This window comes from Cheilinus undulatus, linkage group 9, assembly GCF_018320785.1.
Source record: "Cheilinus undulatus linkage group 9, ASM1832078v1, whole genome shotgun sequence".
NCBI lineage: Eukaryota > Metazoa > Chordata > Actinopteri > Labriformes > Labridae > Cheilinus > Cheilinus undulatus.
The window spans coordinates 1778395-1791603 of NC_054873.1; the positions used below are offsets into that span (position 1 = coordinate 1778395).

Sequence of the window (13209 nt, forward strand, 5' to 3'; positions counted from 1 at the left end):
GTTAAAGAAAGAAAAACCCACAATGGTCACTGAAATAACTGTAACCTGACAAAGGTAACAACAAATAAAAATGTGCTGAAAATGAACTAATGAAAATCAGACATTGCTTTTGAATTGTGGTTCAACAGAATCATTTTAAAAACAAACTAATGAAACCGACCTGGACTAAAAAGATGGCACCTTTAACTTCATATTTTGTTCCACAACCTTTTAGTCCAGGGCTGACAGATGGGGGGTGCTTAGCCCCAAGGGTTGCAGGTAATACTTAGCATATAGCGCGCACCATTTTTTTTTCTCCACGCCTTAAAATGCTGAATTCATTAATTCATTAATTTATTATTAGTTGTAGAGCATTTATCAGGACCTATAACCCAGTTTCCTTTTTCTGCTCTTTTGACAGTATTTATTATCAGCAGTACATTAAAGATCAAATAAAACAGCCATGTATGGACAAGTTTCACTAGATAGTATGTTATCTCAACATGTGATCCGTGTGTGTGAGGGTCACTGATGACCGACGACACGTATCAATGATCATCATGAAATATGAGTGTGTGAGAGCATGGACAGGAACAGGGATGTCATTAGGCTGTTTAACGGGGGCTGAAGCCCACCTAAAATGTTCCTCAGCCCCCCTAACAACAATAACAGTAAAAACAGTGATTAAATTAATAAAGGAACGCACCACAGCATGAGGAAGGAGCCACTCGTCTCAGAAGATGTTCAGCTGAAAACTGATGGAATTTTGACAGATGACAAAGCTGCTGTTGCTGCTACTTTTAATGATTGTATTGATTCAGTTCTTGAGCTTGGGAGAAACTTCAATGAAAGGAAATTGGACTTTGCACCCAGGGCTGATTCTGGGCATGGGGGATATAGGCGGTTGCCTAGGGCGCCGTGCTGAGGGGGGCGCCGTCATGGGCCCTGAAAATTTTGAAGAGTCCACCAATGTAACAGATCATCAACTCCTGCACTCCTGTAACCCCTGCGCCTCTCGTTCCTGAAACCCTCCTCATTGGAAAAACACACTAAACTGCCCTCCTGGGTGAAAAAAAAAACACTTAATTGCCCTCTTGACTGGTTAAAACACGTGCTTAAGTGCCCTCCGGTTGGCAAAATGCAACTGCTCTCTTGGGTGGCAAAAGAAACACTAAACTTCAGAAGACCATTAGGACCAAGAAATACTCTGAAACATTACTGTTACAATGACTTTAATGTTGGGCCCTTTTTTGGTCTATACTGAGCCAGAACTATATCTGACAGAACCAGTTTGGATTATCTGCTGCTAATATGGTGTTAAAATGCACTAGAATACAGGAAATGGCATCTACTTCATTGAAAATGTTCTGGTGGAAGACCCCCAGACCCCCGAGGGATTTGTCTAGATCGTCTAGTAGTCCCCTCTTTACTGGCGAGAACATGCTGTATGTGCCCTTTTTTTCTTTTCGCCCCTGCCCTTGAAAAAGTCTGTGCACGCCACTGGTCGTGCGACTCTAAATTCATGGCTGAACCGAAGGAAAACCGGACAGTTCAACCCAAATGTTCAGAGTTTCTACATTTCAAACTTTGGCTTGAAAACTGTACCTGCAAGTGTGACCTGTGTGATAAAGGTCGTCTGCTCTAGAAGAATTTCTGGAGTCGCTCATGTTGGTTGTAGCAGTCAGTTATTGCATTTTCCTGCATGTGTAACAAAGCAACAGGGTTTATCCTAATGGTGACTTCTCAAGGTAGTACTACTCAGTCCCAGCAGGGCCCAGATTCTGGGTTTAGGTCTAACCTGAGGGCCTAACAGGGTAAATATTTCACCATAACTGTCAACCTCATTTTCACCAGTGATAAATTATAAAAAAACCAGCACTGATGATATTCAAAAAAGTCTAAGTTGATAAGTTTAAAGGCTCAAATCTGAGATGAAATTCCAATTTATTAGTTCAAAAGATCAGAACACAACATTAATAGAAAAATAATGTTTAAAAAAAAAAAGCAAAAATATGAGGAAAAAATTGAAACCATAAGTTTGAAAGGTCAAAATTTGAGATAAAATTTGAAATCATGATTTTAAAAGTCAAAATACGACTTAGAATGTCAAACTGTGAGTCTGATAATTCAAAATATGGGATTAAAAAGCCAAAATTAGGAGTTGAAAATGTCAAAATATGAGCTAGAATCCAAAAATGATGACTTAAAAGGTTAAAAATATGACTTCAGTTCAAAATTGGGAGTGTAAAAGGTAAAATATATATATATATATATATATATATAAAGTAAAAATTATTAATTCAAAATGTCAAAATATGAGAAAAAATTGAAATCATGTTTACACTTGAAGGACAGTAGGTGTCAGTGTTGCGCCATTTAGCTGGAGTTAATCCAGACCTTTTTAACTGTTACACACAAGTGCAGAACAGAGACATGGCCGTTAGTCTTTGCCCAAGCCCCGGATGTTTGCTTCTCCTGGCTCCGCCCCCTATGCACAATGACAGTTTTCTGGTCCAATCAACCCCTCCCCTCTCCCCCACTCTGCTCCTGTTCAGTGAAAGTGAAACTAAAAGTGAGTTATCAAAAGATAACTGCAGAGAGGAACGAGGAGATCCGTGAAAAATAGTTAAATGAGGAAAAAGCAGAAGTGTTGGTCAGGACGCTGTTGATGCTGTAAATCCTGCTCCGTCTACGGCAGCCTGTGTGGAGGAGAGCAGAGAGACAGGTGTGACACAGGGGTCAAGGGTTAATCCAGGTCACCGAGACAGTGAAGCAGCAGGTGAGTGGACTGTAGACTTTAATGATGTAGACTAATGACCTTCATTAGACTGTGAGTCTACTTTATTCAGATAGAGAACACGTTCAGACTCTAATCTGTAGCTGCTCTGTGGTCTAAAACATGAAGAGATGGATATTTAAGTCCTCTAATCACCGTTAAAGTAGACTGCTCCGTTTTAGATCAAAGTCCTGAGGTCAGACTGTCCTGTTACATACAGGTAGGCCTGTGTCAGTATTTCTGTTCATACTGAGTTCTGTTGTTGGTATAAGTAGAGTAAAATTTTTCCTCTGTGAGTAGTTTCCCGTTATATGACAGCAGGATTGAAATGTGTACAGTAAATCTACACTTTTGATTTCTTATTTCCTGTTTCATGTTTATGAGATAAGGAAATGCTGCTGTTACTGTGAAATAGTTCAGCTCTAACTTATTAGCTGGAGCAGAATAGGATGATAAAGTACCCATAAAAGGAAGAGTGGAAGCTTTTTCTGAAAAATTTATTTATATTTATATTATTATTTATTACCGTTTATTCTAACAAACCTAGAAGGCACTTTATCATCTTATTTCCCATTCAAGGGCACCCTAAAGACAGTTTAGTACATTTTATCAACCCGGAACGCACCCTTAAAAGACATTGTATTACATCTTATCCACCTAGAGAGCACGTAATTTTATTTTATCCACTTAGAGGGCACCCTGGCAGTCACTTTATCACATTTTTCTCCTAATAGAGGGCACCCTGTGGGCACTTTATCACATTTTTCTCCTAATAGAGGGCACCCTGGAAGGCACTTTATCACATTTTCTCCTAATAGAGGGCACCCTGGAAGGCACTTTATCACATTTTTCTCCTAATAGAGGGCACCCTGGAAGGCACTTTATCACATTTTTCTCCTAATAGAGGGCACCCTGGCAGTCACTTTATCACAATTTTCTCCTAATAGAGGGCACCCTGGGTCACTTTATCCCACCTTTCGCCCAATACAGGGCACCCTGGAAGGCACTTTATCACACTTTTCTCCTAATAGAGGGCACCCTGGAAGGCACTTTATCACACTTTTCTCCTAATAGAGGGCACCCTGGCAGTCACTTTATCACATTTTTCTCCTAATAGAGGGCACCCTGGAAGGCACTTTATCACACTTTTCTCCTAATAGAGGGCACCCTGGCAGTCACTTTATCACATTTTTCTCCTAATAGAGGGCACCCTGGCAGTCACTTTATCACACTTTTCTCCTAATAGAGGGCACCCTGGAAGGCACTTTATCACACTTTTCTCCTAATAGAGGGCACCCTGGAAGGCACTTTATCACACTTTTCTCCTAATAGAGGGCACCCTGGCAGTCACTTTATCACATTTTTCTCCTAATAGAGGGCACCCTGGAAGGCACTTTATCACACTTTTCTCCTAATAGAGGGCACCCTGGCAGTCACTTTATCACATTTTTCTCCTAATAGAGGGCACCCTGGCAGTCACTTTATCACACTTTTCTCCTAATAGAGGGCACCCTGTGGGCACTTTATCACATTTTTCTCCTAATAGAGGGCACCCTGGCAGTCACTTTATCACATTTTTCTCCTAATAGAGGGCACCCTGGAAGGCACTTTATCACACTTTTCTCCTAATAGAGGGCACCCTGGAAGGCACTTTATCACATTTTTCTCCTAATAGAGGGCACCCTGGAAGGCACTTTATCACATTTTTCTCCTAATAGAGGGCACCCTGGCAGTCACTTTATCACATTTTTCTCCTAATAGAGGGCACCCTGGAAGGCACTTTATCACATTTTTCTCCTAATAGAGGGCACCCTGGAAGGCACTTTATCACATTTTTCTCCTAATAGAGGGCACCCTGGAAGGCACTTTATCACATTTTTCTCCTAATAGAGGGCACCCTGGAAGGCACTTTATCACATTTTTCTCCTAATAGAGGGCACCCTGGAAGGCACTTTATCACACTTTTCTCCTAATAGAGGGCACCCTGGCAGTCACTTTATCACACTTTTCTCCTAATAGAGGGCACCCTGGCAGTCACTTTATCACACTTTTCTCCTAATAGAGGGCACCCTGGCAGTCACTTTATCACACTTTTCTCCTAATAGAGGGCACCCTGGCAGTCACTTTATCACACTTTTCTCCTAATAGAGGGCACCCTGGCAGTCACTTTATCACACTTTTCTCCTAATAGAGGGCACCCTGGCAGTCACTTTATCACACTTTTCTCCTAATAGAGGGCACCCTGGCAGTCACTTTATCACACTTTTCTCCTAATAGAGGGCACCCTGGCAGTCACTTTATCACATTTTATCCACTTAGACCACAGGTGTCAAACTCAATCAGCAGGGTCCAGATTCTGAGTTAAGGTCTAACCTGAGAGCCAGTAACACATTATTTGGGGGAAAAGGTTAAGCACTGATGACTAATAGTTTTCAGATTTAACTAGAATGGCCGTCTGAGGCGGCAGACCCACGCCTAAGTGGCGCCACTGAGGAACTCTTCCATTGATAACTATGGTGTTCAAAATTTCAAAGTCCGAGAAAAACCGAACGGGTGCGCGGATCATCACCAAAATCTAATCGATTCTTCCCTGTCACTATCCCAATATTCCCTGAACGTTTGGTGAAGATCAGACTTTCTATTCTCGAGTTATCTTGTACACATACAAACAAAGAAAGATACGGAGCTCTTTCCATAACCCCCTGCTGATGTCATCGGCGTGGGTAAAAAAAAAAGGTCAAAATGATAATTTCAAAGGCTCAAAATCTGAGATAAAAAGTCAAACTTGAGTCAAAAAGTCAAAACTAAAAGTTAAGTTAAATAATGTTTTAAAAAGGCAAAAATATGAGATAGAAAGTCCAAATCATCAGATTTAAAGGTCAAAGTGTGAGATTAAATTCAAAATCATGACTTTTAAAGATCAATATATGAGATTAAGCATGAAATTGTGACTGTTGAAAGTAAAAATGCCAGTTTAATTTTAAAATTGTGAATCTAAATGGTCAAAATATGAGAAAAGTCAAAATCATAGGTTTTACATGTAAAAATTTGATACAGAATTTAAATCATAAAATTCTAAGGCTAATATATGAGATAAAAAAGCAAATTCTGAATTAAAAAGGTCAATAATTTCTTTATTGTATTTTTTTATTAGATGGATTACATGGATATCTTAAATAATTGTTCGGTTTAGATTTAAAGCCTGGAGGAAATCTGCAGACCTCATACTGGTTGGCCAGTTATAATAAAGATATAATATAATCTGGCAGGCCAACTATTACAGTACCATGGGTCCCCAGGCCTTGAGTTTGACACCCCTGACTTAGAGGACACTCAAGAAGGCACTTTATCCCATTTACCACATTTTGTCCACTTTACTTACAACCCAGTGTCGAGCCAGGATGCTCTTCTTGCATGGCTCTGCATCTGATGGTGATTGCACAAAGCGGTAGCTGATTGGTCATAAGTTCCCCTTCCTTCCATCCCTGTGCATGACGTTCTACAGGTGTTTTTTTTTTAATTCCAGGGTAAATGCAACTAACCTTTGTGAGTGTGATTCAATTCTTAAACTTTAAACTTAATAGTTTCACGTTCCTCTGTCTTTTTATGAAGAAAAGCTAAATAACAGTGCATGATAAGTAAACTATAAACTCATCAGATGTAACCAAAGAGCTAGATAACAGTCTGATTTTCCTTCCTAGGGTGCAGAGATGTCTGCTGCCAACTGTCTGTTGACTGAAGATCAGTTTCGCTGCTCCATCTGTCTGGATGTGTTCACCAATCCCGTCACCATCCCATGTGGACACAACTTCTGTAAGACCTGCATCACAAGATATGGGGCTACCAGTAATGAGTGTCCCAACTGCAGAGGAGTTTTTTACCAAAGACTGGAGCTGCGGGTCAACACTGTTCTCTCTGAGATGGCTGCTCAGTTCAAGAAGTCATCCAAACAGAACGCCAGGAGCAGCCTGAAACAAAAAGCCCCCGATGATACTGGAGCCATACTGCTGGCATGTTTGGTGTGTCTCATATGTGTCCTCATAGCCTGGATGGTTTTAGGACACGGCAATCATGACGCTTTAGAATATATCAACCCTGAGCTGGTGAAGACAGAGGCTGAAATTCAGCAGATGATCCAAGCAAGAAGACTGAAGATCCAAGAGACTGAACATTCAGTGGAGCTCAGTAAGAGACATGCAGACAAGGAGCTGGCACAGAGTGTTCAGGTTTTAACGGCTCTGAAAGAATCTGTTGAAAGTAACCTAATGAAGGTCACTGATACAGTAAAAGAGAAGCAGAGAAAGATGGAGACCGAAGCTGAAAGCTTCATCAGACAGCTGGAACAGGAAATCTCAGTACTGATGAAGAGGAGCGCAGAGATGGATCAGCCCTCCATCGCTCAGCTGAAGGAACTCATCAGTGAAGAGATGCAGAAACAGATGAAGGGGCTGCTGGCTGGGGCTGAGCTGAAGAGTGTTCAGAGGTACGCTGTGGATCTGACTCTGGATCCTGATACAGCACATCCCTATCTCATCCTGTCTGATGATGGAAAACAAGTTCATCACGGGGACGTGCAGCAGGACGTCCCATATAATCCAGGAAGATTTGATACAGCTCCCTTTGTGTTAGCGAAGCAGAGTTTCTCTTCAGGCAGATTTTACTGTGAGGTTGAGGTGAAAGGGAAGACTGATTGGTTTTTAGGAGTTGCCGGAGAATCAGTCAGTAGGAGGGGACGAATCATTCTGACTCCACAAAATCACTTCTGGACTCTGTGTTCGTGGAAAGAGGAGTACTTTGCTCTCACTGGCCCTGCTGTCCGTCTCTCTCTGCAGTCCGGTCCTGAGAAGGTGGGGGTGTTTGTGGATTACGAGGAGGGTCTGGTCTCCTTTTATGACGTTGATGCTGCAGCTCTGATCTACTCCTTTCCTGGCGTCTCCTTCACAGAGAAACTCTACCCGTTCTTCAGTCCCTACATTAATGATGGCGGTAAAAACTCCGCCCCTCTCATCATCTCCCCTGTAGATCACACTGGTTAGAATTTACTATTTTAGAAGCTTTTTAGGGCCGCTGAAGCACCCCTACATTCATCTCAGCTCCTGGTGTGAAGAGGACATCTCTCACCACACTGACACTCTGCTCACACCTTCATTTATTTCTTAGATTTCATTTTAAATAATGTGAAGTAATGATCAATAACATTGTTAATCAAATATATTCTTATAAATGCACAAGTGGTTTGCAGGTGACGTCACGCCACAGCAGAGGACTCCAGATGGGGGGCATGATCTGATTTCTGCACAGAAAATTGCCATAAAAATGTTAAAGTCTTGTGCATTTCCATGTGTTTCTCTAGCCTGCATGCATGCTGCTGCATGGTCTCTGCAGCTCCCTCCTCCATTGTATGGCAGACAGGTACGAGTGTGGCACGTAGCTCAGTGAATTAATTTTTTTACAGGCCCCTTTATGAACACAATTCAAGATTAAATTAAAATAACACACAGTCACCACTTTACTGTACAGTCTCTTGTCTCAGAGATTAACATCAAAAACAACAAGCCCAGAATACGATCAAACACTCCTGCACTATGAGTGAAGCTGTCCACTAAGTTGGCCACCTCCTGACTGTGGTAATGGCTTGTTTGTGATGATGAAGGCGTGTTCATTGATCCACAGTTGCCATAAGATACTTCATATGGCTACAGTAGTTGAGTGTTTTATTATGGATTTGAAATGTTTTTAGCTTGCTAGCTAACTTCCATCTGTAGTACCTGGGCCAGTAAATAACAACAATGAAATACAACACAAATCAATCGTCTATGCTTGGGGTTCCCAGACTTGTTAGCCTGTGACCACCAAAATAAGAGACCAGAGACCCTCACAGAGACCCATGGAGGAGGTAAAATGTATGATGCTGCCAAAGGCTTCACATACAAATCTACATTCAGAACTTTGTACACATTACTTACATTTAAGTTTTAGACTATTTTTTACAGTAATGGATGAGATATACAACTTTAAATCTTAAATTTCTCTTTGTTTTTATTTTAAAAGCATCCCGTGACCCCCCCCTTCAGGCTGTCATGACCCCCCTGGGGGCCCTGACCCCCACTTTGGGAACCACTGGTCTACACACATGTACATGCACATACACACCCACTTACCCACATTTGTTCGCCTTTTTTTTTGCCACTTTTTGTCCATTTCTGAAACATCCCTGCTTACTTGAGCTGCCTATGCCATGTCTTTGCCTGTTTCTCCACTTGTCACCCATTGTTGTCATTTTTTGCCCATTTGTGCCACTTTTTTGCCTATATTTGCAAAAACTTCTTGCCTACTTTAGCCTTTTTATTTTTTTAACCAGTTTTGCTATTATGTATCTACATTTGGCCCTTTTTGCCATTTGTGCCCATTTTTTCCCAATTTTTTTTTTTTAACATACTCTTTACTTCATTCGCCACTTATATTCCTTTTTGCCCCTTTCCCCCATTTCTGTCACATTTTAACCACTTTTTGACCCTTTTTTGCTCATTACTACATCTTTTTGCAACTTCTTGCCTATTTTAGCTACTTTCATGCCAATTTTTGCCACTTTTGCCCATTTTTGTCACTTTGATCTAATTTATTCCACGTTTTTCCACTTTCTGACCTTTTTTTTTTTTTAAATTTTCACTATATTTAAAAAATAGGTTGTTTCAGTTTCTTCTATTTTTTCTGCTATGCTGACATTTGTTCATGGCCTAGCTGTAGTCTGACATTACTTCCCTAATAGTTTAGTGTGTCCATCCACACTGTCAACATCGCTAATAAAAATCATTGTTTTAATAAAAGGGTTTAAATTTGGGAAAAAAAGTCTACATTTTACTACTTTATAAATAAATAAATAATACATTCATGCTTTGTATGAATGTATTATTTATTTATTTATAAATAATACATTCATGCTTTGTATAATGTATTATTTATTTATTTATAAATAATACATTCATGCTTTGTAGCTTTGATCAGAGTGATCAGATCTGTTCACTCTGGGACCTGGTTTTAAAAAGTAGCGTTTCAGGGCTCCTGAAACACCAGACCATGTGGATAAAACACTGATACAAATACTTCTGTGGGAACTCCTAAATTTGTCTCCATGTGGAAGGCCCCTAAAACAGGTGAATATCCATCATGGCTGATGTTAACGGGTGTCTTAGATCATTCAGGTGGACGTGTTTTAAATTTCAACCCTGAGGTTAAACTCCCAGCCCCAGTGCATTCACTCCAACTTTGGTGTAATTGTGTCTACTTAATGTTTAGGCATACTTTTGGTGATTTGGCGCCCCCTATGGGTAAAGGTCAAAATGCTTTGGTTGACTTATTCTATGGAAGACACTTCATGTACTTTTGGATGAAACAAACGTTTATTGTATGTTGGACTCCTTTAAAACACTGAAATAAAAGACTGACTGTGAATAAAATGACTGCGGACGTGATTATTATTTTTTTTTTCCCACCCGTAGCATCAGTCAGGAGTGTTTCTTTCCTGTCTGGATGGTTGTTCTGTAGGAACAATCATCTCACAGCACTTTATTTCTTTTATTTTAGTTTCTTGTTTTTTGTCTTGATGTGAATCCGCCCATCTAAAGGTGTCTCACTTCCTCTTGTTTGTCTCATTATTTTGAGAGTGCTGGTAATACTGGCTCAGAGAAAGCATGCCTGTACCAAAGGAGCTGCAAAATGCAAAGGCCAGCTGTTGAAAAAATAGTTGGTATTATTAGCTTTGGGAAAAAAAAACTTCCTGTGTTGGCTTTAAAATAAACAGTTTGCCTTAAAATATGTCAAGAAGTCACTGAAGGTACATACAGATGCAATCGAACTTACCAGGTTTATTGTGAACATTTACAGACTTTCTGCTGTTTGCAATGAACAAATCAAACAAAAGGACCTGAAACAGCTCAACACAACTAATGCTTCAATTGGTTTCCCCAAATTCAACTAAAGAAATGCAGCTTTTAATGACTTCTGCAGTCTCAAAATGACTAAACCCTGGAACAGAACAGTTGTGAAAACCCTCGAATGACTGCAAAAGACCTCCATCAGAACTTGGTGATAACAGGGACTGAGGTTTGGGGATTCTGTTCTGTGGAACCATGAAACTAAACTGGATCTTTCTAGCCTGATGGATCAGCGGTATGTCTGGAGGAAGACGAATGAAACAGACGCTGAGAAGAACCCACAGTTCAGCATGGTGGTGGCTCGGTGATGCTCTGGGGCTGCTCTGCTTCCTCTGGCTCTGGAAAACTGCAGTGTGTGGAAGGGCAGATGGATTCACTGGAGGATCAGGAAATCCTAGGAAGAACCGTCAAATCCCACCAAGAAGTCCTTGGTGCAGAAGAAGTCCTGGAAGATTCTCTAATGGCCATCACAGTCGCCTGACTTGATCCCCAGAAAAAATCTCTGGTGGGATTTGAAGAAGGCAGTTGCAGCATGCAGACCCAAGAATAAGACTGAACTGGAGGTTTGTACTTGAGGAATGGGCTAAGATTCCTCAGAGATGCTGCCAGAAGCTGGTGTCTGGTTATGTATCTGGTTTACAGCAGGTCATAGAAGCTACAGGTGATCAACTAAGGACTGAGGATGCTGCCATGAAGGGGTGGAGTCACTCTGAGACTGGAGAAGTTATCATAAGTGGAACAAAAGGACAGAACGTAGCAAAAGAAGCTGGCATTAATGGATGGAAAAAGTGGGGGAAATGGTCAAAAAGTACCACAGCTGAATCTACTAGCTTGACTCACTTTTCAGCCCCAAAATGAGCTAACTGTTAGCCAAGATGCTAGCACCAATGCTAATGATCCAACACACCTTAATATCATCAATAAATCACAGCAGTAGGGGGCCAATTCACCCTGGGTTTTTCAGGGGCCCAGCCTATTCTGTGGTGGGCCTGCTAAGAGCTCCAAAATTTAAGATGTGAGAAATTTAAAAAAACTACAAATGAGTGAAAAGATAAAAAACAAAATTAGACGATGACATCACCTAAAAGCAACCCCTGAAAAATGAATTTTAAGAAGTAATTTAAAAGATGTCACTGATGCTGCATGCCTTGTCTCCTCAGGTGGGTCTTTCCAAAGTCGAGGTGCCCTGATGGTGAAGGCCCTGTCATCTTTAGTTTTGAGTCTCCACTTTGGAACAAACAAGAGGTCCCACCTGAGGATCTGAGACTGCGGCCTGGCTCATAGGGGGTTAAAAGTTCTGTTACTGGAGTCAGACCCTTCAGTGCTTTAAAGAGTAAAACCTTGAAATGAATTCTAAAACAAACAGGAAGTGGATGTAAAGAAGCTCAGACTGTGGTGTTGATGTGATGTCGTCTGTTGGCAGAGAGATCTTTGGCTCAGACCAGAAGATGAAGGCTTGGAGGAGTTTTTCTAAGTCCTGTGGAGTCCTTTTTGTTTCTGGAGATGGTACAGCTGTTTTATGTGTGCTTCAAATGAGAGGTTGTCAAACAGGACAACTCCAGTTCTGCCAGTGGGTTTAATGTTTGCTGCTAGAGGACCCAGGTGGGCATTCAGAGAAAGGGAGGAGTGGGATTAACATATCATTTCAGATTCTGAGCTCTGAAGCTGCTATCACTGCTAATTCTTCATGTACTGTTCCCGTCCCTCTTTAGTTTTATGACAGTTTATAACGGTGTATAGCGGAGGAGGAGTGGTCTAGTTTAAGGCCCACAGATAAAGCTGAACCTTTGATCGAGCTCAGGCAGAGCTACACACTCTTCATGAACAGATTAACACAGAGGAGTTATCCAGCAACATCTGTGAGTACACCTCCTTCCATATTCTAGCAGTTTATCGTCATCAGAAGGGTTGAGGATAAAACATGAGAAACAAACAGCCTCATGATAGGATATCCATGAAAAAGCGTCTTGATTTGGGATAATAAACATGGCCGACACAGAGAGAGAATAGTAGAGAATAACAGCAGAGGCAACGTTTTCAGGATCCTACGACTTAGAAATCTAAATTTCAGATCTTCAGAGATCTGAGGAGGAAAATCAAATATTCTGTTCATAATGACTGAGCAATTCATAAAAGCAGTTACAATAATCCTCAATCTTCTAAACCTGCAACCACCCTCTCTGTTGGTTTTCTTACAATAAAACTCTGGATGGACTTTAGACGCCTACTTGTACTGACAAGAATGTCTTTGAAAAATACAATCTGAATTCCCAAAAACATTGGGACACTGTGTAAAATGAAAATAAAAACAGAAGTCAATGACTGTCAAATCCCATAAACCCATATTTGATTCACAGTAGAACAGAAACAACAGATCAGATGTTAAACTCAGACATTTTAACATTTAATGATAATATTAGCTCGTTTTGCACAGCTCAACTGGTTTTAATAGAACAATATCATAAAAACTCAAATCAAATGCACACATACTGAAAGGAAAAAGTAGCGCCATCTGGTGGA

The 13209-nt window shown here is 40.8% G+C and overlaps 1 protein-coding gene across 1 annotated transcript; it reads left to right on the forward strand.

The window, feature by feature from the left end:
* The first annotated feature begins 2600 nt into the window (after nt 1–2600).
* On the forward strand, nt 2601–9223 carry LOC121515735 (E3 ubiquitin-protein ligase TRIM21-like). Its single transcript, XM_041796683.1, has 2 exons — nt 2601–2758; nt 6457–9223. Exon 2 carries the CDS (start codon nt 6466–6468, stop codon nt 7789–7791), a length of 1326 nt encoding a protein of 441 aa, XP_041652617.1. The 5' UTR covers nt 2601–2758; nt 6457–6465; the 3' UTR covers nt 7792–9223.
* Nucleotides 9224–13209: the final 3986 nt, after the last annotated feature.